Source organism: Cynocephalus volans, chromosome 7 (genome assembly GCF_027409185.1).
Source record: "Cynocephalus volans isolate mCynVol1 chromosome 7, mCynVol1.pri, whole genome shotgun sequence".
Classification (NCBI taxonomy): Eukaryota; Metazoa; Chordata; class Mammalia; order Dermoptera; family Cynocephalidae; genus Cynocephalus; species Cynocephalus volans.
The window spans coordinates 118,804,751-118,832,012 of NC_084466.1; the positions used below are offsets into that span (position 1 = coordinate 118,804,751).

Consider the following 27,262-nt stretch of genomic DNA (forward strand, 5'->3'; position numbering starts at 1 on the left):
CAACAAACCCCGACTCCTTCCCCAGCCGGCTTCCCTCCCCCCACCCCCGCGCAGGCCAAGTTGCTGAATCAATGGAGCCCTCCCTCCCCCAGCAGAACTTCCTCCCCCTCTCCTGACCCCAGGGACTTGTCATTAAGTCGTCTCTGGTGTTTCGGAAGAGCGACACACGGGTGTTCAAATCAAAGACGCTTCTGGGGAGAGAGAGGGAAGCGGCTTGAGAGTAACCGCTGGAGCGCCGGGGGCGGGCCCCGGCAGGCGGCACACCGGAGGCCAGCCCGGGCTCGAGGAAGGGGCCGGGCGGGGCTGTCACTGCTCCCGCGGGTGAGTGACCTGCTCTGCTCGGCCTTTTCACTTCGGCGGATTGCTCCACAGCCATGCCAGCGATCTGGGTTCTCCAGCGTCTGGTGAGCTCCCTCCCTTGCCCGGGGCCAGGCTTCTCCCTGCTTAGCCCGGGGACACGCTCCGGGGCGGCGGCGGCGGGGATGAGTGCGTGGGCGCGCGGGCAGGGTGGGCGCGTGGAGAGGGTGGGCGCGCGGGCAGGGTGGGCATGTGGAGAGGGTGGGCGCGCGGGCAGGGTGGGCCGGCTACGGCGGTTTTGACCAGACTGGCTCCCAGTGGCTGCTAGGACGCTCCCTCCGGCCCCGCTGCTCAGGAAGCCGGGGGACTGGCTTGTCTCGGGGCCCGATGCGAAGCCCTGACCCCGCGGGGCAGGCGGAGCAGCTCCAGCGCTCCTTAGGGACGACTGTGCGCGACGCAGAGAGGTGGGCGTGGGGGACGGACGGGGCTTGGGGCAGGGGCGTGGGAGGCTTGGTGGCGCTGGAGGGGAGACCCTGGCCCGAGAGAGGAGGGGACCTTCTGGACTAGTCCTTACATGCCAAGCCACAGGTCCGTGTCGCTGTGCGTGGGTGTGTGCGCGCCGCGATGCCGGAGCCGCGAGAGAATCTGCGGTCTTGGGGGCAGGAACGGCTCGTTTTCTGACAGTTCTCAAACTTAGGGAGTAAGTCAGTACCGAGGCAGTGATTAAACCTGAGGCTTCGGAAGGCACAGTTTCTGCCCAGAAGAAGTTGCCTTGGGGCTGAATCGCCTCGGGAGGCTTGTTTACCTTCTTATGGCAACACAGAAAAAGAAACTGTTTTGTTTCCCTTCCGGGAATTTCTCTCCTTAAGACTGTAAGTCATTGTCTCAGTGGTTTTTAAAATTTTGTTTTTGCCGTTCTTTTTTTTTTTTTCTCTTACCCTTTCTTAGCTTGCCCTCCCAGGGTAGCTTCTGCTTGGCCTCCCTGCCCCGCGGGTGCTACCCGTTCCCACCGCGCAGGACCTCCGGCGTCTGCACTTGGCCTAGGAGCTTGAGCAGCCTCTTTTGGAGAGTTTCTCGCTTAGAAATGCTAGCTTCATGGTGGCTAAGCGCAGGGAGCTGGCCCCAAGAAGTTCATTTGAGTTCCGAAGCCTCTGGGAATCAATGGATTCTTATTTGATTGGGTCCCAACCAAGTGTCAGGTACAGTGATAGGAGTGTTTACAAATGATGGAAGTGCCAGGTACAGTGATAGGAGTGTTTACAAATGTGATCTCGGTCAACAGTGTTCGCAGCAGCCCTGTCGCAAGGAAGATGCCTTCATCTACATTTTGCAGATGGCGAAATGGGATTCAGACAGCTGAAGTAATTCAACTGAGGTCACCCAGCTAGTATATGCCAAAGCTGGGATTGAACTCATCTAATTCCAAAGCCCAGGCAGTTTGCTGACTGCACCTGATTTCCCGTAGATAATCATTGTTTACATTTTGTACTATTATATCTTCCACTTCCCCCCTCTAATATGACTCTTTAATTTAGTTAGATTGAATCCAGCCTTGCGCCCACCACTTGTCCAACATCAGGCCTCTCTGTTCTTAAAGAAGTGTCCACACTGTTGTCACTTCGAGTGTCTCCAGAAAATGCTCGCTTTTATGCCTTCATACTTAGTAGTGCTTCCTAGGTAGTAGCAATAAATAAAATAAATAAAATGGGGGCAGAGTGCTAATTACTTGGAACACAGAAGCAAATTTTGTTTAATTATGTTAATAGATGGGCTTGAAGTAAATCAGGGAGGCTGCTTTTATCCCCCTGCCCTTCTCTCTTTTACCCTAGTCCTCTTGTCTCTAGTGCTATCAGTAGATATAACCAGTATCTGCAAATATCCCCAGCTTTTCCTGTTTTCTTCTCTTCTCTCTACCCTCTTGGAGTTAGTTTTCTCACCCTTATTTCTGGGTGTTTTTTCCATGGCACCTACAATAAATAAGTTTGCAATCCCCCAAAACTCACGAATTTCTAAAAGAGTCAAGCTTATTTTGAAAATTAGTGTGAAAAATAGTTGTGAGTACTGTTTTTTTTTTTTTTCCCCCAGTACTGCGTGGACCTGTAGGTTTTGTCTTGTACTATTGAGGACACTGGCCAGGTGATAACTAGGCAGCCAGTTTCCTACATTTCTTAGAACTGTTTTCTTAAAATTATGGTCTAAAGAAAGGAGAGGACATTTAGAAAAGAAACTAGTATATTTACAAGTAATTATACAGAATAGCTCCAGGACAAAAATAAAGTTGTTTAATTTATTATTTAATCATTTCCTTAAATCAACCCAGAAACATGAAATGGGCTGCAATGTGTTTCTAATTATTTTTGTTTTTAAATGAACTGTACTTATATCACAGAAGACTTGAGAAGATTTATGAAAACAAACAAAAAACAAATATAAATTAAATATAAATTAAAATTAACAACTAAGATGAAAGAATACAAATTTACAAATGATGGCAGGACGGGGAGGCAAAAATTAAATTGATATATGGAGACCATCAGGGCCTCCACTACTAGCTACAGTTAGACAAATGAAAAGTTCTCTGTTGTCCATGCCTGAAATACAATTACCATCCTTGGCAACAAATTAGAGTTTAATTAGGAAAAAGAAATTGTATCTCTTGCACTGAGTTTAGAGGGGGGAAAAGGTGAAACAGAGGCAAAGAGGAACTGGGATTTAGATGGTGTCTCTGAATAAATCTCTTTGGGACACTGGAGAAATAATTTACTTCTAAATAAGCACTAGTAGAAGTGTCAGTATTTCACAGGAATCTTTCTGAAGACTGGTAGAATGTGTCAGGAAGCCAGACCTCTAGTAAAACTGCCAGTTGGAGAAAATAACTGTTTTCTAAGAGATGGTTAGAAACCTGAATAAGGAAATTCCCCCCTTGAAAACCCCTAGTAAGTTAAGTGCTTTTGGTGAATTATCTTGGGTCCCAAAAGTCCCTTAATGAGCAGATGTTTTGTAATAGGTACCACAGACTATTAACTTATGAAGAAAAATAATAAAAGGACATAATTTAAAACATGATTTGTACAGTAAAAAGCAACTTAAAGCCAAATTTAGGACAGTAAATCCATCTTTTTTAAAATAAGTAAATGTAGAAAAATTGAACATATGATGTGAAACAAAAGTAAATACTGAAAAGTAAAGTCTGTCATTAATTTACCACCCTAATTAATGTAAGCATTCTTATTTTACTTATAGCCTCCTAGTCCTGTCTGCACATATACATAATTGCATGTTTAATCGGTGCTATTTATAGTCTGCTTTTTTTCACTTTGCATGCACACAGACCTTTTTCTATTTCTATATAATTTTCATCTTATAATTTTTATTAGATGCATTATAGAGAGGTCATTTATTAAATGAGCTGGGATTACTATAGCTTTTATTATTTATTTGATTTATTATTCATTTTTTATAGTTTATTATTATAAAGAAAGCATTGCTTAAACATACTGAAAGATACAAAATTGAATGTAAAGATAATATGAATCTTTCCATGAACTTTCTGAAGTACCTTGGTACTTTTTCTTATTACCAAAGGCTTTTTCTTATTACCAGAGAATTATCTGTAGAAGCATGGTAAGTACTTTAGTGTTGAGTTTTGTATTCTTTTTGCTGTGTGTATAGGTATATTCGCAAAAGTAGGAAAATAGCGTTTAACTATGTAATAAGTCATTTTCATTTTCTAGAAACCCTTGCTTTAAAAAGAAAAAAAAAGGTCTGTAGCCTTTTATCTTTCTAACACCAATTACGCATCTCCAATTCAGTTCTAAAGAGGAACAAATCATTCAGTCTACATGCCAACTTTTATTTTCTTTGAAGTTGCAGTGTGAGCAATAAAGCCCAAATTAAAAAGAAGTTAATTATGGTAAGATTGGTAACTTCATCTTCCAGGAAGGAAATGAGAATGTTCTTGCCTTTGATCACAGCTCCTTTCTCATTCTGAAATGAACTACTATGCAACCAAGTCACCCACATCTATGGCATTTAGAAATAGCAGTCATAGTTGTATGTCATAGGACAGTAGGACTGAGTCCACTAAGTGGAGATGTTAGTGAATTTAGTATGAGGTTATTCATTTTGAGCAAGGCCAGCTTTATAAAATAGCAAATCTAACCACAAATTTGATCAGTAGGTGTACTCAGCCCAGCAAAGTAGGCAAGCTTAGTGTAGGCTGTGTTAAGTTGTGGACCAGAATAAGCTTGCAAAAGTAGAATAAATTTGGCCTTGGATTCATTAATAACAGGCTGTCCTTCAATCAAGTCAAGGAGAATCACATATTTATACATATACCTCTGCACTCTGTGAGGCCATAAAAATATAAGACGTTAATACTTTTGATCTCTGAGGGCAGAGATCTTGAAAAAAACAAAAACAAAAACAAAGCCCCAAAATGTAGAACAAACTTGGGGTGTGTGGTTGGCTTTCGTTCCTTGCTAAGGCTCAAGCTTTGGTTTTCAGCCTTCCTCACAAAAGAATCATTGGTCTTCTTGAACTTTTTTTTTTCATAAGAATGTCTGTAAGGATTTAGGCCTGATTTTAAAAATTGGACCGATACTCACGGAGAGACAAATACCGCACTCAGTGATATGTGGAATCTAAGAGTCAAACTCATACAAGTAGAGAGAAGTGTGGTGGTTCCCAGGGACTGTGTGGGGTGGGGATTAGGGTTGGGAAGATGTTGGTTAAAGGATACAAAACTTCAGTTAGACAGGAGGAGTAAGTTCAGGAGATTTATTACACAACGTGGTGACCACAGTAAGTAACAGTGTATTGTATACTTGAAAATTGCTAAAAGAGTAGATTTTAGTGTTCTCATCACATACACACACACACACACAAAAATGTTTGTGAGGTAATGCAGATATTAATTAGCTATATTTAACCATTCCACATGTATATGTATTTCAAAACACCATGTTGTACCCCATAAATATATACAATTTTTATTTGTCAGTTTAAAAAATACAAAAAAATTGGGCCTACACTGTCCCTAGACTATGTTTTGTTTAACCCGCATGGTACTGACACATAAATACGTATGTATGTAAGTATGGCTGCATTCATTTATTTATTCATAATATTAGTTGCCATCATTATAATGGATTTTGATTTCTCTTGAAAAATGGAGGATTAGGCCCACATACCACATGGCTCCTGTTCCCCTGGAGCTCAGTAATGGCTGCCCCTTGGGTCCAGGCAGAGCTTGACAAGCCACTCCAATGCTTTGTTGTCTGTTACTTCTAACTGCTTTACTTTGGTGTCACCTGTGTGCCCCTCTGGGCATTTAAAGGCTCTGGAGCTTTAGGTTAGGCCTTTGTAGCCCTCACATTGATTTGCAAGTATGGAGTACAGATGCTGTTATCTTCTCACATGTAAATGTAGTTGCCTGCTAACCTCAGATTTTGCTTCCTCTAGCCCAGTTGTTTAATTGTGGTGAGGATCAAAATCACTGGGGGTACTTGTTAAAGATAATTATGAGGAGGGCCCCACTCTCAGAGATCCTGACTCTTTAGGTTTGTGGTGGGGCCTAAGCATTTTTTTTTTTATATGACAGACATTCTGATGTCTGTCAGGATTTTTAGAACTATTTTTCTAACTTTAGCACTAAACTCAAAATCTAATCTTAGATAGAATTTTCTAAACTCTTAAATTTTATTTTATTTATTGCCTGGTCAGTCATGGATCTAACCAGTTACTATTCCTACTGCCTCAACTCTCTCCTGGACTTTCCAGAAACTGGCCTTGAAAAAGAAAGAGGACATCCCTGGGATACGATTACCTGTGTATCTTATTTACACAATAAAAAAAAAGAAAAAAAAATAGTAAAACCTAATGGAATCTTCACTTATCTCTTTCATGAAGAAAAATTTATTTTATTTTTATAGTTTTTCAATAACGTAGTAGTACAAAATGGCATTTTTATTTGTTTTTTTACACAAATATATTAGAGATACATTATACCATTGGAAATGATAAACTAATAATGGTCTTTTTAGAATTTCTTTTCCCTCAAAGGTTGATAAGTAACAACGTCTGATAAGGAAGTGAGCAGACTATGGGTGGAACTTCATCTCTCGCTCCATTTTTGTTCTGAGCAGTAGGGAATGGTGAGATTTCAGCCCAGCCTAGGGGTGACCAGAAAGTCCGAGAAGTGGTAGTTCCAGTTTAAATTGGCCCCTGATGATTTCAGTTCTATAAACCATAAGAAATCTGTTTAGCTTAGTGATCACTCAGGATGGGAAATCCTTGGGCTCAGTTATGAGGGATCCCACCAAATTCATATGTAACACTGACGTCCCTCACATCAAAACTCTGAGACAACCAAGAGGCTATAGTTTGGTACTTGTATTAATGTGAACAGACCCCCATCACCAAGTGTCACAGACGGGGTGGCTTAAACAACGGACATTTATCATCTCATAGTTCCGGAGGCTACAAGTCTGAGATCAGTGTCTGCAGGGTTGGCTCCTTCTGAGGGTCCTGAGCGAGGGATCTGTTCCAGGCCTCTCTCTTGGCTTGCAGATGGCATCTTCTCCCTGTGTCTTCTCTGTCCGGGTGTCTCTGAGTTACCTCTTAAAAGGTCACTAGTCATATTTGGATTAGGGCTCACCCTGCTGATTTCATTTTAACTTAATCTCTTCTGTAAAGACCCTGTCTCCAAATACAGTCAAGTTTTTAGGTCCTGGGGGTTAGGATATCACCATATGAATTTGGAGGCTGGGGGCGGCGGGGGGGGGGGGGGGGGGGGGACACCTCAGTCCTGAATAACGTCCTGACTCTCTTGATCTAGCTGCATGACTGTGGGCGGTCACCTCACCAGTTTGGAGCACAGCTTCCTCTATCAGATAAGGGGATTCTGTTAAGTCATCTATAAAATCCTTTGTGCACCAAAAACTGTAAATAGAATGATATACTAAATTTCAGTTTAAATGTTTAAGATGTGAGGAATTAGCTGGAGGATTTGCTGGTGTCAATACCTTTTTTTCCCTTTCTTTAATTTCTCACTTTCATTTTCTACCATCCTCCCAAGAGCTCCTCTGCCTTCTGTTACCTCTTAGCTGAATTCTGAAAGAGGATTTGTGTGGTGGTGGGAGAGCGACACTCTTCTCTCTAGAAACCTATAATCCATCTATTCTCATCAATGTATTTGAATTTTGGAGCCCAGGGTTTAAAATGTCCACTTTCAATTTCAGATGCCTGACGTTGAAATAATTCATTTAGCACGCATTTTTAAATGACTTTTAAACCAAGTGTTTTACTTCATTTTACTAAATTTGTATATTAGAGTAACTATTATACTTGTATAATAAGGTACACTTTTAAAAACACCTGGTTCAAATATAATATTTCTGACATTTTAAGACCAACTTCCTAGAACATATATATATAGAAGTGAATGGCCTTTTTTCCCCAGAGTAATCTCTAAGGGTCCCTAAAACTATACTGCAGTATTAGTTTTTTCAGTCAGTTTATAAGCCACGCTAGAAAGTCAGCCCAGGTCCTCTCTAGAAGTATACAAATAGACAGTATTCTGAGAAATATATATATTTATCCATAGTTCATTAGCAGCACAATGAGATCCTAAATTATGACACACTTTCTGTTTGTGTTACTCTCCTTAGTAGCCGAGCAACTCAAGTGCTGCATTGCGACATAGGAATCTATCAGGGTGTGGTTAATAAAGTATACTTCTCTGGTAAGTATTCTTTAAGAAAAATAAAACACAATCTCATCAGAGACAGAACTATCTGCAAACCGTAGTTACTAGTTTGTGGTGATTTGTATAACTGAGCTTTCGATTTCATAAATTAAAAAGTTACCTTTAGCGTGACACATCCTTTTGTCCAATAATTTTACTTCAAAAACAAAATAAAATTTTCTACACCATCAAACGATACTGCTATCATGAGTAGTAATATATTTAGTCTCAGTGGACTAAAGGGAAATAAAATTGCCCTGATCACAATAGTTTAAGGAAATAGATGCAGTTAAACAAAGGTTTATGTTTATGATGTTTGATTTAGTAAAGTTACAAGACTGCCAAAGAAAGCTAGAAGAGCAAAAAAAAAAAAAAAAAAAAAAAAATTTATATGAAAGATCAAGTGTTAATAATTCAAAGGTTAAGAATTTTTTCCACCTTTTAAATGCTAGGGAAGTTGCTATTATAGATTCACTACTATTATTATCCAGATTTTCTAATCTTATTGAAAAGGAATAACAAATTATAAATCAATATAGATCTTTAGGCTTAACACAATCCTGCTACCTCTAAAATTGTGCCTTTTAATTTTAATTTTTATTATGCAACGAACATGTGTCCCTTGTAGAAAAAAACAGATGAGTTAAGAAAATGAAGGAAAAAAGTCACTCTTAATCTCAACAACTAGAAATAAACACTTAAAATTTCGGTGTCTTAAAAGATACTTTCCTGCTGAAACATTTTTCTTGAAATATCCTTTTTTTTCCCCTTCCTTTCACTTTCTTAATCACTAAACTTCTAGTGTTGAATCGTCTGGACCACCATTATACGCCTTCATCAAGAAAGCATTTTTCTGCAGTGGCTGAGCACAGTAGTCATAGTAAAGAAACACCCTCATGTGATAACCGTAGAGCTTGCTGCTGCCTGGCTATGGCAAGGCCTACAGCTTGCATCGGTCCGATCCTGTGCTCAGCAGTGAAAAAGCTCACTCACTCGTCCTGGCATCTGTCTACTCACTCGTGCCATTCGGAGGGCTGCCATTTTCACCGCCCAACGTCTCTTTTTTTTGTTACTGCTTTTTGAAAGTCTTTTCCTGTTTGCTTTGAACTTCAATAAGAACAGAAAAAAAGGTGTTTTTTTTTTTTTTTTTAAACTTCCTTTTCAAATCCTCTCTCATCTCTCAAGGCCGATTGCCACATTGACTCTTTGGAGTTATCCTTAATGGGAATCTCGATTTCTTCCAGTAGTTAGTTTCAGTCAGTTACTGAGCTGTTACTCTATTCCGAAGTACCCCATTAGATCCCCAGTGCTGACCATTCCTGGGAAAGTGTGGAGAGCCTGTCAGACTAGGGTGGTGTGGAGGCAGGGGTCATCATTTTCTGGGTCTGCCCATTCCTGCATCATTTCTTCTATTAAATAACCTGGTCGGCTGTGAAAAGTGATTCTTCACCGATGCTGCAGACAATGAATAAATAGCCATTTGTTCTCTTAGTTTCTTGTCATCTGATACAAGGGACAAACTCTATGTGTTCCTATTTCTGAGAGGTTCAAAGGGAACAAATGCAAAGATCCTGGTACAGAACGACTTCCAGTTCCTAACTATTTGTCTGGTGCATTTCAGATCCCCGCCCTGGCAAGAGACTGCACTTGTGGTCACGGCTGTGCTCAGAAACTCAGCACCCAAAATGGAGGGAAGGAAAGGCAAACCCAGCTTCTTCCTAAGCTGTGGGCCACGGCTGGCAAGTTTTGCCTTCCCTGCCAGCCAGAGTCCTGACTTTGGGGGTCCTGCTAGTTTTCTCAGACTAAAGGACTGGGGCTGACTTCTGGTTCTCAGAGAAATCCTGCCAAATACCTCCTCTTCCCCCAGCATCTATTTGTTTTGAAGGCTCATTATATAATTAACATGCAGGCTTCTTGCCAACAATTGTCGGAAAACAAATTGAGTTGTTTGCGTGCCTAGATGGAAACGTTTACAAACCTGAAACAGAGCCCAGACTTGAACCAGAAGTACTGGGTCTGAGTCCACTGTTAGCCATTCTTAACTGTGGGTTATAGGGCAAGTCATTTCTCATACTCTGTGTTCAGTTTCCCCAGCTGTAAAAAAGGCAGTAATAACTCCTCATGCATAGGTTTATTGTAACTACCAAGAGTTGATAATATGAATGAACTTTGTAGAAAGCCAGGCAAGTGTCAGCAAGGAACTTGTAAATAACCTTCTAAGGATAGGTGCTTTCACTTAACATTTTTATGAATGATTCAAAAGGTGAGAGAGAGAAGCAAAATTTCTGATTTACAGAAAATATTAAAATCTTTTAGGTAATGAAAGACTCGAAGAGATACATTTTAAAAATCTATCTTGAAGCTGAACAGATGTTTATGGTTTCCTTCTGCTTTGACATGCCAGGATTCTATAGGGTTGAAGCATCTGTGGATATAGTCAACCATATGATCCCACTATGGCCTTGACTGTCAGAATGTTAATTACCTGTGCGGTTCAGGAAACATGGATTTTATTTTAATAACTGCTAGTGATGTTTTTCTCTGAGGGCCTTGGGTTCTTCCTCCTTTGGGCCAAGCCAAGTTCCTGTAGAGCTCCTGGGTATGACCTGCCTGAAAAGCCTGTCCCAGATAATCATCCATACAGTTCACACTGGTACTTCCATCAAGTCACTGCCCAAATGTCCTCTTACTCAGTGGCCTTCCCAAACCACTCTTTCTACAACAGCGCTGTTCCACTTCTCAAACTCTCCATGCCCCCTAAACTGGCTTTGTTTATTTAAATAGCATTTATCCCTCCCTGACATATTGTATATTTCTTTCTTTATTACCCATCTCCCTCTAATTTTGTGTGTCAACTTGGCTGGGCCATGGTGCCCAGATATTTGGCCAAAATTTCTTGATGTTTCTGTAGAGGTATTATTTGAATGAGATTAACATTTAAATTGGTGGACTTTGAGTAAAGCAGATAATCCTCCATAATGTGGGTGGGCTTCATCCAATTAGTTGAAGGACTTAAGAAAACAAAGACTGACTCACCTCCCTGAGCAAAGAAGAATTCTGCCAGCAGACTGCCTTTGGACTTGAACTGTAATTTTCCCCTGAGTTTCCAGCCTGCTGGCCTACCCCATCAGATTTTAGAAGTGCCAAGCCTCCACAATTGCATAAGTCAATTCCTTGAAACAAATCTTGCTTTCCGTATATACATATATGTACAAATTCTATTGGCCCTATTTTTCTGGAGAACCCTGACTGAAAACCCCACTTGCATATTAAACTCTATGAGAGAGACTTCATCTGTTGACTGTTCTGTTCCCAGACATCTGTCAGATACATAGTAGGTACTCAATAAAGTATTTACTTAATTATTTGGCTAGTGGATTAACCAATATTTTCCCCAGCAGACTATATAGTCAAGGTTTCTCTTGGCTTTTTAATCTTTATTATGATGAAGATTTAAAATAGTTTTTATTCTTTGTTTTATTTTATTTTTTCTATTTGGTTATCAAAAATAACCAAATACAATATAAATTGCTTAATTTATCCACATTTCAGATTTTTTATTTAACCTATTTTCTGGCCTTTTCAGCTTTTCTGAAAACAAAGACAAACACTATTCAGAGCATTTAGTTTTTACATGTTTCCTGTCCTGATACAGTAAGAATGCCCCAGTTTCTACCTGGAAGGTTTGAGTTAATTCTTTGCATTCTGCAAACTTGAGTTAGTGCAAAAATTTAAGAATACAAAATGTATGGAGTGCTGTTTGCATTACATTGTGAAATATTCACAACACGCTCTTCAGATCCATCTTTCTTTTTTTAGGCCTGACATAAGTCTTTGATGCTGAAATAAGGATGACGTTTTTCAAAAATTCAACTCTGTAAAGCAGGTGTGATTAAACATGAGATGAGGTTGGTGCTGACATCTCCTGGGATATTTGTGTCTCTTTATTGCTCTCTGCCTCTTACTACAGGTTTCACATTTCTCATATTCTGAATGAATTTTGAATAGTAGATTTTGATTTCCAACCCAAAACTTCAAAGCTGAACCAAATTGAATTAGGGAATTCTTTTAGACAGACAGCTCCAGAAAGTTGAGTATATGCACATTTTTTTTCCCAGTAATGTCACTAATAGTGACAGTTCATAAGTGCAGAGTGTGCTGCTCCTCTGAGTACTTGACTACTTAAACTAGGAATTATGGATCTGCTCATTGTACTGTCTCCTGAAAACTGGGTTAAATTACCATACCAAGGAGGATAGGGCCCTATACTCATGGGGAACACACGAACACACACACATATACACAATTGGGTATTACCCCTGAGTGCCTTTGGCGTGTCAATTTGGGCTAGTCCAATCCCTCTAAATCCCTTCCCTTTGAGTTTAAATATGGGTTATTTTCTTTAGTTTCTAGGGATAAACTATAATTAAAAGAGAAGGAAAGCAAGTAATATTTCACCATTAAATTTATTCTTCATAGCAATTAAGGTGGCTGGCAACAGAAATGAATTGCTCCTACTCAGTTTGGTTGTTTAGATTCAGTTTTGATTACCTGTTGCACACAGGACTTAGTGATCTCTTCTAGCTACAGAGGAGTTTTTACACTGGTTTGAGAATTTTCACATGCTGACAATGTGTGGAATGCTAAATGATTAGTATAATTAATCCCTGACTGTCAAATAGAATTTTGAGGTAGTTCTGGAATAAGGAGTCCTAAAAAATTTGAATGATTTTCATTTGTGAGCCCCCCCCCCATCTTAGCAATTACCCCTTTGGTATACTTCCAATCAAATTACTATTTCCTAGAGTGTACAATTCAGTTACTGTTAGCTAGCTATTGATTCTCTGATCTAAAAGAGGGACAAATATTAACAATCAATATTGCTCATCTTTGCATTCTCAGAGCCTGGCACATAGTAGGTACTCAACAAATGTCTGTTGGGTAATGAAGCCAGCATATTTAAGCACAGTTCTTTTTGTCTGTGTACCAGTCCAGTTGTTTCTTACATACAATTGTTCATCTATAGAAAGTAAGCTATATTCTGTGTTAAGTTCACTCATCTTTGGATATAGGGAAAGATCACTATGATAGGAGTTAGGAGACTTAGGTCAGTCCCATCTCTACCCTCTGCTGCTAGTGAGTAACCTTGGACAAATCATATTGTTTCTTGATATTTTGGTATCATTTTCCCTCTTAGAAGTCTAAATATTAGAAATACATCTTAAAACACATCTATCCCAGGAGGAAAAGTGGACAACCACATTCTCTATCCCTTCTTCCTCAGTCAGAGGCCCTGTGCTATCCTGTGAGCTGAAGTGCATCCAAGCTTTGGTGACAAAGAGGGAATGGCTAAGAGGGAAGAAGTGGGGACTCCTGTGACTGTGATTATATGTGTGGAACATTTAGTTCTCTTGACTAAGAAGATGCCAGTATTATCACTATAACCTACAGTAAGGAAAAAATAAGATGTACCATGAAAACTATGAAAAATGATCTTGAGAAAACAAAACTCAGAACTAATAATTTTAAAACAGTTTGATGATTGCCAACAGAATTTACGTGTTTTACATAAGATGAGTGAAAGGTCAGTGATTTGCAGAGACTGGTACTGAGACGAGAAATCAGGCTTGGAAGGCTTTATCTGCGCAGGCAGCAGCATCCCCACACAGGCAGCGCGGGGAGGCGGGAGGCGTCAGTACAAGACCCAGCCTGACCTTCCCCCTGGGGGTTGGGCTTATATTTCTTGGGTGGTGAGTTGTGTTGTTCTGATTGGCCATAGCTTATATTAATGAGGAGTTAAATGAAATATCCAATGGGAGTTGTTGAGGCCTTATGTTAATTAGGTGATTTTTAAGTGTATGATTATTGGTTCCCTTAGTATGTAAAGTAGGGTTTCAGAGGGGGCCAATGGCATGGAGTTCTGTTAGGCGTATGAGTTCCTTTGTCTTTTTATTTTACGGGGAAAGCCCATAGGTTGAGAACTGCCATTTTGAGCATTTTTGGGTGGTGCCATCTTAAGTGGTCCTCCCTGAACCTAATAATGAGAGATTATTTGAATTTATGTTTAGAGAGACAAAAAATAAATACTTAGAAAACTCAAGAAAGGACTCAACCAGGGATTACCCTCAAATGTTTTCAGCTTTCGTATATATGTATATATATATACTTTTTTTTTTTTCTCTCTCTCATTTTTCGGAGGAACTCCACTCTGTAGCTGGCTAAGATAAATTTGACACCATGTTGCTTGGAGTCATGGGCTTTTGTCTCCAGAAGAAAGGAATGAAAAATTGATCAAAGATTGGTTCTGTATAAAGAATAGTCCATTTTTTCTGAACAAAGGTGAAGAAAATCCTATTCGATTTAGTGGGATATTTATAGTGTGCTTGGATAACCTGTGGGAATTTTATCAAAACTAATGGCTTTGTGGTTGTGTATAAAAAGAGAATAAGTAGATGTGCTGACAGCTAAGTATCAGGTTAGATAGAAACGATCACTTTTTATCCTCACAACCCTTGAAGACACGAAGTACTGTTTGCATTTACAGATGTGGAAATTGAGGATCAGGGAGGTTATGTAAGTTGCTGAAAGTCACAGTGTTGGTAGCAGAACTGGAATCCAAACCACAGTTGTCTCGAAATTTCTTTTTTCCTAGTCCACTATGCTGCCTCTCATTAGAACTTTATGACAGTAATAATAATAATAATACCACTTATTGGGCACCTATTTATTATTGTGTGCCAGATACTGTGCTAACAGCTTTAAGTTTATTTTTCTATTTAATTATTACTACAAACCTCTGAAGAAGAGGTTGTTTCCACTTTACAGATAAAGAAACCGAGATTTGGAAAATTTAAGTGATTTTACCCACAGATACAGGGCAGTAAGTGTGAGATAAATTTCACTTTGAGCAAAGCCCTGGCTCCTGTCATCCCTGATGCTATTTCTAGTGTGGTTTGGAGGACCTATATTCTGAGCTGCCATGTGGTTGATCTGCTCCTTTCTTGGAGGTAACTCAGCATGAGGATGGAGCCCCGTTATTGACTTCCCTCGTGCACAGCAAATTGAACGACCATTCTGGGTGAGTTATACCTGTTTACCAAGTTGCTTAGTTCAGAAATCAATAAAATTCTCTTTATGCTTTTCTTTTACAGGTGCTTACCTTTATTGCTGGATCGTTGTCCACCAGTGTTAATGCCCGAGTAACTGATACTAACTCTGAGGGGTTGGAATTGAGGAAGAATGTTACCAAAAATGAAACTCAGTGCATGGAAGGCATGCATCATGGAGGCCAATTCTGCTGTAAGCCATGTCCTGCTGGTATGTTACACAGAACATCCAGAGATTAGAAGGAATATCAGGGTGAGGAGTAGCACATAGTGATAATCAGTGCAATTTGTTTACGACTTTTGGTTCTCCTTTATTATATAGCATAACTGGGGGGAAAGAAAACAACTATGAAATTATTTTCCCAAGACTGGTTTTATTCATCTGTATCATACTTGTTTGATATGGTTACAAATAATCCAACCGATAAATAGCATGAACCTCTGAAATGAGATTTGTGTATTTAGATTCATTTTTCATGAGCAAAAGAAGACTTATTAAAATAAATTTAATTTGTTCTTAAAACAAATTAAAACTTATGTCAAAACTGATTAGAATATGTCATTATACTAGGGAAGTTCCGAAAGCAAAGGACTTCCACCCCTAAAAGATTTGTCGCAGCACTTATCCTTCAATCAGAAGGTCTTTAAGAAAGCTATTTGTCCTGGCACTGAAGCCTGCAAAATATATTTGCATCTTGCAGCTGAATAAGTAGATGAACTAGAAAAGTAAAGGACAGAAACCAACAATTTTTTATAAATTAGTACTTTGAAGTGCAAACTCATTTTAGACCGGAAATCCTTCAAACACTAGCAAACTAGAAACTACACAAAAATGCAATTGTGCAAACTTTTTTTCAACTTGGGGTAGAGTTGACTACTATTAAATACAGATACAGATTTCTCTCAACTGCATTGTGAAGTAAGACAGGAAGGTAAAGGACAACAACGTGCAGGTTTATGCAATAGAGTAATAGAACCACAGAGGGCTGTTGTAGTAGTTTCATGGTTTCGTGTCATAGGTTTCATGGTTGGCCTCCCAGGCTTCCCACACTCAAACTACAAAATAGGCCTGTATCTTGTTTAAAAAAATATTCTGCCAGTCTCCCTTGGCCTTCTGTTCAGATTTTAATGACTCTTATGGAAAAATCTCCCTTGTAATATAACCCATTTGTACTTAAACCCATTTATACTTACTCTTCTCTGAACAGGAGTAAAGAATGGCTTCCTAGTTTTGTTTTGTTTTTTATAACTTGCTAAACACAATCAATTTGCCCTATGAAATGAAGTCTTGGTTTGTATTTTTAAAATCGCTAATATAAATTAAAACAAAGATAATATGCTTTGTATAACAAACTGTCAAGTATTTTTGTCTTTGCTTTTCTGGATTTGCTTTGTTTTATTTTCATGTAAGAAGTGATCTTGGCACTGGTGTGTTTGCATGTGAGATAAGAACCCTCATATACCACTATTGGAATGTGAATTGCTACAAACTTTCAAGAAAGAGATTTGGCTGTATGGGTCAGTAACTTGCAAATGTTCATATCTACTGACACAGTAATCAATTTGTAGGAAAATGCCTTGAGAAAATAATCAAAAATAAAAGAAAATATTTTATGTGTAACATTTGATTATGATGCCCAATGATGTGCAATTGCTTAAGTAAATTTTGGAGTATTCAATGGCTGGAATAGCATGTATTAATCAAAGTCATGTTTCCTGATATACTTATAATATAATTCTTAATTATATCAATCCCCTTACATGATTTTCAACTGATCTCCTGGCTGGATTAACTGATGTTCTCTTTTCTCTTTCTAAAATATTCTGGATAGCATCAAGTGCATGTTAAACACTCTTTCCACTTCTGTTCTTTAGGTTTGTTAAATTTTAGGCTTATTAATATTCAGGCTGCTTCCAAATCTGTCTATCCTCATTGGTGTTGTGATATTAATTTATAATCTAATTAAATATTATATAAATCAATGAAATAAGAATACAGAGACAAGACATTCATTTCTATGAAAACTAGGTTAAATGCTTTGGAGAATTTCAGTTAAGTGAGCTGCTAAAAAAATTTGATGAAATAGGTGAGGGCAAAATAAATGTAAAGAAGTAGGAAAAAACCACAAAAAACTCTAAAGCCATTCATACAGATTATTGATGTGTTTAAGTTATCTTTCCACTGATAGTACTGTACATTGATGCAACCATTATGGAAAGCAGTATGGAGGTTCCTCACACAACTACAGATAGTACTGACATATAATCCAGCAATCCCACGGCTGGGTATCTACACAAAGGAATGGAAATCATCATGTCAAAGAGATACTTGCACTCCCATGTTTATCACAGTTCTATTTACAAGAGCTGAGAGTTGGAACCAACCTAAATGTCCATTGTTGGATGACCGGATAAGGAAAATGTGGTATATATACACAATGGAATATTACTCTGCCATAAAAAGAATGAAATACTGCCATTTGCAGCAACATGGATGAACTTAGAGAAAATCATGTTAAGTGGAAATAAGCCAGATGCAGAAAGAGAAATACTGCATTTCTTCACTCATAGTAGGAGCTAAAAAGTAAACAAATGAATTAAAAAAAAAAAATAAAGAAATAAAGAAAGATACAGCAATCACAATAATAGGTTGAACTTTCAAAAGGAGAGAACAGAGATGAGGTCACCAGAGGTGGTAAAGGGAGAAGTGGTAAGGAAGGAATTAGTAAAAGGCCACAAAAGTGATTACATTGAATAATGTTGAATATACTAATTATCCTGAGTTGAGCATCACATATTGCACACAGGTAATGATATTCAACTCTGTACCCCATAGATATGTACAATCAACTGTTACAAATTTTAAAAAAAGTTATCTTTCCATCAAAAAGGAAGGAAAGAAGAAAGGAGAAGAGAAAGAGAAAAAAAAAAGACAAGCAGGCAAACAGGAAATCATAGGTGATGCATTATGAATGTGGCAAGTGAGAAAGAATCTGGAACTCTAATAACTTAGTTCTACTTCACAAAATTAGCAAATGATTACATAGTTATACTTTATGAATTAAAACAAAATATTTGCAGTATTTTTTTCAACGATTCCCTATGTGAACTGGAATTTTTGATTACTCAATTAAAAAATTTCTTATCACATCACCATATCCAGTCAGAAGGATTCTAGGGAATACTGCATACATACAAAAATACTTCAAAAAGTTCATAGAAAAATGGAATCAAAAGATAATATAATCCTTTCCATGAATCTTCTGGAGTACCATCATATTACATATTTATACATGCCTCTTACATATGTATATACTCACATGTATACATATATGTGTATTTAAATGCATAGGAATGCAACAAAATAACAGGCAATATCCCCAGGTGCTGATATATAGGTGTTTTTTATAATTTTCTGCCTTTTCCTAATTTTCTACAAGGAAGATAAGTATTATTATACTCAGAAGAAAATGTATTTTAAAAATCCTATCAAAAAAAACAAGCACTCACTCTTTATATGTTAATAAATTTCGATTGTATACTTTGGAGGAAAGAAAGAACCTGTGGTTTATTGTATCCCTATCGTGCCGTTGGTGTTGTGCTTGGCACATTCTGTAAAGTAACTCATTAAAGAAGCCAATTCATTTAGGAACCCATATAATACTACTAGCAAGCAATAAAATTGTATTTTAGCTCAGCTTTCTGTAAAATATTGTTACAATGTTATATTGTCCTGATACACTATATTTGAATTTTGTTCTGGGTTTCCACAGGATTTTTTTTTTCATTGACAGACTATATTGTCTTTGTTTACTGAATATAATTTGTTTATGTAGTTGATATTTTATTTTATCAAAAAGAATGTTATGAGGTTATTAAGAGAGTCATATACCTAGGAAAGACAGCATAAATTATTTTTGCTGTACATGCGAGTGGAGTAGATTAGACTTTACCTATTTTTTAAAATTAGTTATGCCATTAATAATTAGAGTCACTTGTAAGGCTTTTCTCTTGTACTTCCCTTTACATTTTCTCTTTCTTCTTCATATTCTAACTACTTGCCCTAATCTAGTTTTCCCCTTAGCACTTATCATCACTTGACATTATACATTTATTTGGCCATTGTCCACCTCTAGCCTGAGAAGGTGAAGGCCTTGGAGTTCAAGGCTTTATCTTATTTTCTGCAGAATCTCTAACTCCTAGAGACTGCTGGCACACAACAGGCATTTCATAAGCACTTGTTAAATAAATAAATTTTCCAGAAGAAGGCATTGTTGTGTAATGCTTACTGATGGCAATATAATGACTCAATTCATTTTTAAAGTAAATTAAAGCAAACATGAATATTTCTAAAAATTGTTTGTATTAAGATAACACACTAATAAATTTTGTTGCAAGTATATTTATGCCTGCCCATCAAAATGTTCTCTGTCCCTTGATGGAAAAGGAATAGAAAGGAGGCCATATGCAGTTCTGAGGGTAACATTAGAAGTTCTTATTTCCACCATATGCATGACAAAATTTTGGCTTAGAGAGACTGAACACTTTGATAAAGATTTTATCACTGCTAAAGATTTCACCACGGTCTTTAGAACTTCAAATGTTCTTTTCTTTACACTATACCATCTCTTAACAGGATTTGTGGACTTTGGAAAGTAAAATAAGTCCGAACAAAGTGAATTACAGTCAGGTGCCTCATAACGATGTTTTGGTCAATGGTGAACTGCTATACGGTGGTGACTATGCCCTGTAGCCTAGGTGTGTGGTAGGCTGTACCATCCAGGTTTCTGTAGTGCACGCTATGCTGTTTGCACAGTGAAGAAATTGCCTAACAACACCTTTCTCAGAACGTATGCGTGTTGTTACATGACTGTAGTTGGGTAACCTCATGATTGTAGTTGGGCAACCTCATGATTGTAGTTGGGCAACCTCAGTGGCTCGTAACGACCATATTCATCCAGAATATTTACCTACCAACATCTCCTCTTCCCCCAAAGAAGTTAATCGGTAAAGGCATTTCTTCCAGCACATTTGGTTATTCTAACCTTCCTTTTTTTCTTATATGCTCCTATTGTTGATCATCCTATTTCTATAGGCACAGTCCTTCAAACACTCTTAAATTTTGGCTTGGGAGACTTTCTGGCTCTTAATACATGTATTTTGAGCCGGCCCATGGCTCACTTGGGAGAGTGTGGTGCTGATAACACCAAGGCCACAGGTTTGGATCCCATATAGGGATGGCCGGTTAGCTCACTGGGAGAGCCTGGTGCTGACAACACCAAGTCAAGGGTTAAGATCCCCTTACCGGTCATCTTTAAAAAACAAACAAACAAACAAAAAAACATGCATTTCTGTATCATTAGCTTAACTCTCCCCATTTTAGGTGCATTTTATTGTCATCCTTGCATATTTCCCATGCTATTGCATGGCCACCTCATGTTCAAACACCTGTGCCTTTTTATCTTGGGCAGGCACATGGAAAGCTGCTGACTGCACAGTTGATAAGGGCCCACCACACTGTGAGTTCTGCCGAGAAGGGGAGGAGTACACAGAGAAGGAACATTATTCTCCTAAATGCAGAAGATGTAGAATTTGCGATGGAGGACATGGTAAGTGTCCTAAAAAACAATCAGAAGAGACCAATCCCGGGACTCCATGTGGAGCCATTTATTATGCAGTTTGAAATTGGGACCTCCTCTGGTGCTATGTTGGCATACAGGAGTGGGTAGGACGGGGCTGGCTGGGGGTAAGATGGTCCAGGTTCTGAGCTGATCATTGGTCTAGACATTTGTGGATCAAGACTAGGCAATTCTTCCAGGCATAGGTGAATGACTGAATATGAACCCTGTGAACAGGGCTCATCAGCTCCAGTCAAAACTGCAGAACTATTTTTCTTCCTGCCTTGACTTATGCTTGTATGATGGCTCTTGTTCGTGGCCAGCAATTGCTCAGAAGCCTATAGATGCAAGGACGGAGAATCCCAAGAGGTGGGTGGGATGATCTTCATTCCTTGAGGATCTGGTTTGTTCTGATAATTCCAGCTGGGGACCTGAATTTTCATGGATATCTCATCTCAATCTATTCTGAGGGATCAGATTAAAATATAATAGAAGTATTCCTAGTTTTATTTGATAACAAGAAACTTCTGGACATTAAGTTTCTCTTGTCCCTATTCAGGCTCAGCCCATGCTGTGGATAAGAAGTGCCTAGGGAGCTATTAAAAATGTCAATGTTTAGGTCCCACCTCAGAACAATTAATCAGAATCTCTAAGTGAGGACCTTAGCATCAGTCTGACGGTCTGATTGAGTAGGTCTAGGGTAGTGCCTCACGATCTGCAGTTGTAACAAGCTCCCAGGTGATTCTGATGCTGCTGGTCCCCAAGTCACACTTCGAGTAGCAAAACACTAGACCAGAAGAACAGGGGAGCCTTCTAAGCAAGGGTGAGGTCTGTCTTGGTTGCTGGGTTGTCTGTCCACTTAAAACTCTGCTAAGTGATTGCTGGCCATTTCAACCTGAGGTTGCCTGTTTTGTGTTTAAACACTAGTTGTGTTACTAAAGGTGTGATGTTGTGACTGTTGAAATAAGCAGTGACTCTCAAAAATCTGTGCAGCTCCTGCCAATTATTTTTGTTGTCCTTTTATAACTAGCTGCTATAATTAATAGTTTGCAAACTGATTTTTTAGGCTTGGAAGTGGAAATAAACTGTACCCAGACTCAGAATACCAAGTGCAGATGTAAATCAAACTTTTTTTGTAACACTTCAGTATGTGAACACTGTGACCCCTGCAGCACGTAAGTTTTGGTCTTTTCTGATTAAAACTCTAGCTATACCTTGAGAGATACTGTCTTTTTAGAGGGTCTGTGAGTCAAGAATTAGGGTTCTAGTCCTGCTTTGCCTTCAAACAGCTAGATGACAATCTGCTCATTCAAACATCTACTAAACATTCCTAAACACTTCCTGTGTGCTGACATTGTGCTGGCTGCTTAAACTAACAGGGTGAGCAAGACACATTCCTGGTATCAAGGTCTCAGTCTAGAGGCAAAGACAGTCAAGAAAAGCAATGGTTATTGTGTGTCAACACCACGTGGTAAGCATCAGAAGAGAATTTGCCCAGGGAGTTAAAAGTTATACAGGAAAACCTTTCATCTCTGCCTGAGGAGATGGGTGTCAAGATGTGACACAAGTCTTGAGTCTTGAAGGAAGGAAGGAAAGAGCATTAGCACATGTACATGGATGGAAAGCACATTTCAGGCAGGGGAACAGCAGCTGCAAAGACATAGAGGAAACTCCAGGGAACAGGATACCTGGCTGGAGTGTAGGAAAGACCGGGAAGGAGCCAGGGCCGGATCACAAAGGGCCTTGTTTTTCATGCTAAGGAGCTTGGTTTTGACCCAAAGTTAGAAAACTTGATTGTTCATCTCCCTTTTCTGGTTAACTGTCTGAGTTTGAGATCTCTGAACCTCTCTGAGCTTCTGTTTCCCCCCTCATCAAATGCATGTAATATTTATTTGCCTTATCCGCCTCATTTCTGTGAAGATCAGATTAGGCAGTATGTGTTGTAAAAGTAGTTTTTGCATTGAAAGATATTGTTTTGTACAAATACAAATGTTTAGGATTACTGTTCAGCTGCCTCTCCTCAAACTTGTAATTCATCTTGGGAAATTTTTAGGAGTTCATCTAACAGACTTAAAAAGTAGACACGTGATGCCTTATGTCTTATTTGTAAGAACAATTTTACAAGCAGCCACCCTGGCTTCTCCCTTCTAGCCCTAAGTGTCTAAAAGTGCCCTCATGATTGATGACAGGATAGGCCGGAATTGTGGGGAAGGGGCTAACTTAGTAAAATAATAATAATAGTTCTAAATACTTCATAATCTTGATTTAGTTTTCTTCTCATCATAAACCTTTGAGGTAGACAACATCATTATCTCCACGTTATTGATGAGATAATGGGTTCATGGCAGTTAACTGACCTGCCCAAGCTGACCTAGTTAGGTAATGGGCAGAGGCAGGCTTCGAACTCACCCATCTGACTGTCAGTGTTTGTCTGTCTGAAGAAGATCCCACGTGAATCTCTTGAGTCTCCTAATCATCACCCGCTGCTAAAAGTGGCAACTTCTAAGGGACAGCTGAGTATCCTCCCTAAACAGTACCATGGGCAGTGGCTACTGTCTGGCCATTTTATTATTCGATGGGAATTTTTTGAGATTGAATTTGGCAGTTTAACAGCCAGTTTATTTTAAGCCCTAGTGTTTTAAGAGATCAGTTTATTACCAGTTTTAAGTTTATTTTTTTTGTCTATTTCATTCTCTGTCTTGCATGTTAATATTTTATTGCTTTCCTTTAACTCTTAATATCTTAAAACGTAGAGTCACTTCTTAAGGTATTTTTCATCCAAACATCCAAATTACGCTATTAACTTGTACCACCTTTACATGTTCATCTAAAAATATTTGAGGGATTATGTTTACCAGAGATGCAAAGATGAATAAAATAGCCCCTAATTTATAATAAGCTATTGATTGAGGAATCAGTCCATCTGGCTTTTAAAATTCCCCCTGTGCTTTTTCCTAGGTGTGAGCATGGAATCATTGAGAAATGCACACCGACCAGCAACACCAAATGCAAAGAAAAAGGTAATTGTTTCTTTTTATGGTTATTTTCTCCTTTCTCTCATCCCCATAGTAAAATATGATGAAAAGCCAATTGCTCTTGCTTATCTGGGAGTACTTTGTTTAATTTTAAAGTTTGCTTATTTTCATATCAAATGCCCAATGTTCCAATCCACAGGATCCAGATCTAATTTGCCGTGGCTGTGTCTCCTCTTGTTACTGGTTCCAGTAATAGTTTGGGGTAAGCTCTTACTTTTTTCAAAGTGTAGATAGAAATAATTCGGGAAGTCATTGTTCACAAGAATTTCCCTCCATATCTTACCTATTAGAAAGCTATCAGGTAGGTAGATCTGTTGGATTGTTAATTTCCTAACACTGAATGCACCCTTGAGAGCTGATAAGAATAGACGAAATTGTCCCTCAGCTACGGTTTCTGAGCAACAGTACTGTAGCATCGAGTGATATTCCCATACTTCCTGTGAACAAATAATACTTTACTGTTCGTTGAGATCACTCCACGCATAAAGAGAACAAAAGGAACAAGGGCCTTTCTGGGAAAGGCATTGCAGGGGGCAATTGATAAACTTGTTTCTCTCTGTGCCTCTTCTTTCTTGACCAAACTCCGTGTTTTTTTATTATTTCTCCTTTTTAACTTAAAATACTATGGTGACGTATTTTATGCAAGTGTTACTTAGCAAAGACAGCAGATAAGCTAAAATTAGGTATAATCATATTTAGTCTAGAAAAATCCCTTTAAGTCATCCATAAAACACAGGGTTGCACCAATTTTCAATAACTCAGAGGCATCTAATTTTTCTTTCCGTGTTGGAACAAATCACTACTTCTTCAGTTCAGCTGAAAATAAAGAGGTTGCCTTGCCTTTAGAGGTTGTTTAGCTAAAAATACTTGATGTGTAAACACTGTAATTGTGCTTAGAGACTGGCAGATTCCTTTCTTCTATCTCACACTAACTTCAAGGCATACACTTATTAAGTGCTTATACTTGAGTTATTTGAAAGTGTGTGTTCTTGAATTTCTGGGCATTAAATGCCACTCCATGGCAAACTGATGTCAACTTTGCATGTTCTATGGGTTTGTCCCCTGCTCCAGCTGTGCCCCTACTTCCTTGCTGAAGAGGGACTGGTGGTGGCTCTACATTAAGTCAAAAGCCAGCTGCATGCTAAGCCAGTATGTGGTAATTGGGTGATTCAGTTAAGGTGTGGCCTATCTCTAGAAGGGGTGAGAGTTCCAAAATCAGTATGGTGCTACCTTCTGCAGTGTTCGGCCACTTTAAGTTCAATGAATTTCTCCTTCTTCCTTCTTACACTTCTCTTAATGTGAAAGTATGTTCTCATATGCTTCTTACAAGGTTGAGATCTGAGTCTAATGGAAATTTCTTTGATCTTTCAGGGCTGAGAAAATACAGATCATGGAGCAGTAAGAAGCGTGATTGCCACGAATCTGCAGCACTAAATCCTGTAGGTGCTGAAACATGCATGGCTTTCTTGAAAAAAAAGAGAAAGTAGAATTCAGTTTATTTGTTACTTTCTTTTAAACCAACATTTATTGTGTTTGTGTGTGCATGGGTTAAAGGAGCATCAGAAATGAATTAAGATATGGTGCCTAATTTATAAGTAAGCTTCTACACAAATACTGTAAGAATTCACAAGAGGGAATTGAGAGCGTGCTGAAAGAGAGTTGCAAAAGATCATGGCTAAACTTCATGTTCCACGTGGATGTTATCCCTGCAGAGGCATTCTTTCTCAGAGCACAGATCCACTATCCAAGCCCTGACAAAGAAACAGCTCAGCTCATAAAGTCCATTATAAAGGCACAGCTCAAGTGTCTCCAGCTACCCATTGACCTTGTCTTTTTCCAACATGGGAATCGAGTTATTTCAAATGAACAGAAAGACACACTGAGAAGAGAAACCAGTGCCACTGAATTGAATAATGCTTTTCTCATTTGGTGCCAGGGTTTACTGGGAATTAGAGTTCTTTAAACTGATAAGTACAAAAAATTTTCAACTTAAATCATTTTCTGGTATCAAAATTAAGAATAGTTACAATAAAAAATTTTAGAATGATTATGTTATTCTTTATTTTAATGAATCTATATGAAAAATAATATCAGCCTATTCCATGAACTTCTTAGTTTCCTTGTCTTTATAAAAAACAACTCGCATTGCTTAGTTTCTGGAGAGGCTGGAACCTTTCAGAATTGAAATTTGAATGGTGAATCAAATCACTTTGTACAGTTTCCTAATTTTATTCATCAAGCAAGTGATAGTACTTCTTTCAGAATTAAGAAAATTAGAAGATTACACTTAGGATATTCTACATATATTTTTATTAATTGATTTTCCTGCCTCCATTTTTTTTTTTTTTCTCATCAGGAGATAGTGCCAATGAATTTATCAGGTAAGGCTTTTATCATTTCATTCCATAGAAATGGCTTCCTTTGGAGTAATAGGCCAAATTTAGAGTAAAATAATGTTGCTAATTTTAGTGACAGATTGTGGGATTTTGCCATTCCTTGAGCTTACAATTCTTCCTACTCACCATAAAGGATTTATCAGGCAGTTTGTTTAAATTTACAACTAATATTTGTAGTTTAAAATAAACCAGGTAGCAACAGGATACTATGTTCTGAGGCTTAAGAAAATTTTTCTCTACTATCAATTATATGTATTATAGAATTCCTTCCTAAACTGACTTAGGGGTTAACCTGAATTGCAGCCTCAAATGTTATTGGTGTACCCAACTCTATAACAACATATGTGATTCTATTCAGTTTTGTTCTTTGACCTGATTCAGAAATCAGATTTATCATAAACTCTTTGCCTGTCCTTTTAAGTTAGTGGGTCATTGAGCATCAGATTTATAAGGGATGTTATAAATTTATCATCAAATTTATAAGGGATCTTTCCCAATCCTCTTATTTTACAGATGAGAAAAGAAAATACACAGATGTTATGTCTTGTGCCCAGGTTATATGGCAAATTAATGAGGACATAGCAGGAACTGGGATTAGAACTCAAGGATGTTTTTGTTTCTTTTTCCCCAATTTAGCTCTTTATGTCTCTAGGACTTACCCATTTTCAATAATGGGAATTTCATTTAGAAAAACAAATTTTCAGAGACTATTTTCTATTTTTCAGACATTGACTTGAGTAAATATATCACTACTATTGCTGAACAAATGACAATACATGAAGTTAAAGAATTTGTTCGGAAGAATGGTATGAATGAAGCCAAAATAGATGACATCAAGAATGACAATCCCCAAGACACAGCTGAGCAGAAAGTCCAACTGCTTCACAATTGGTACCAATGTCACGGGAAGAAAGACGCATATAAAGCTATGATTAAAAGTTTCAGAAAAGCCAATCTTTGTGCTCTTGCAGAAAAAATTGAGGAAATAGTCCAGAAGGACATGACCAGTGACCAGGAAAATTCAAACTTCAACAATGAAAATGAAAGACAAAGCTTGGCCTAG

The 27,262-nt window shown here is 38.4% G+C and overlaps 1 protein-coding gene across 1 annotated transcript; it reads left to right on the forward strand.

Annotated features, from left to right (window-relative positions):
* Positions 1-1,523: 1,523 nt before the first annotated feature.
* Positions 1,524-27,262, forward strand: FAS (Fas cell surface death receptor). The gene is made up of 9 exons (XM_063101577.1): positions 1,524-1,658; positions 15,196-15,361; positions 20,622-20,759; positions 21,835-21,943; positions 23,727-23,788; positions 23,943-24,005; positions 25,175-25,242; positions 26,160-26,184; positions 26,925-27,262. The coding sequence occupies exons 1-9, from the start codon at positions 1,524-1,526 to the stop codon at positions 27,260-27,262; spliced, it is 1,104 nt and encodes a 367-aa protein (XP_062957647.1).

What these genes read in the sequence shown, in the direction of transcription:
- FAS (XM_063101577.1), top strand. Translation starts at nt 1,524, where the DNA reads ATGGAAGTGCCAGGTACAGTGATAGGAGTGTTTACAAATGTGATCTCG. An exon ending in AATTTGCGATGGAGGACATG is followed by an intron (nt 20,760 to 21,834) that starts GTAAGTGTCCTA and finishes CTGATTTTTTAG; the next exon opens with GCTTGGAAGTGGAAATAAAC. An exon ending in CACCAAATGCAAAGAAAAAG is followed by an intron (nt 23,789 to 23,942) that starts GTAATTGTTTCT and finishes TCCAATCCACAG; the next exon opens with GATCCAGATCTAATTTGCCG.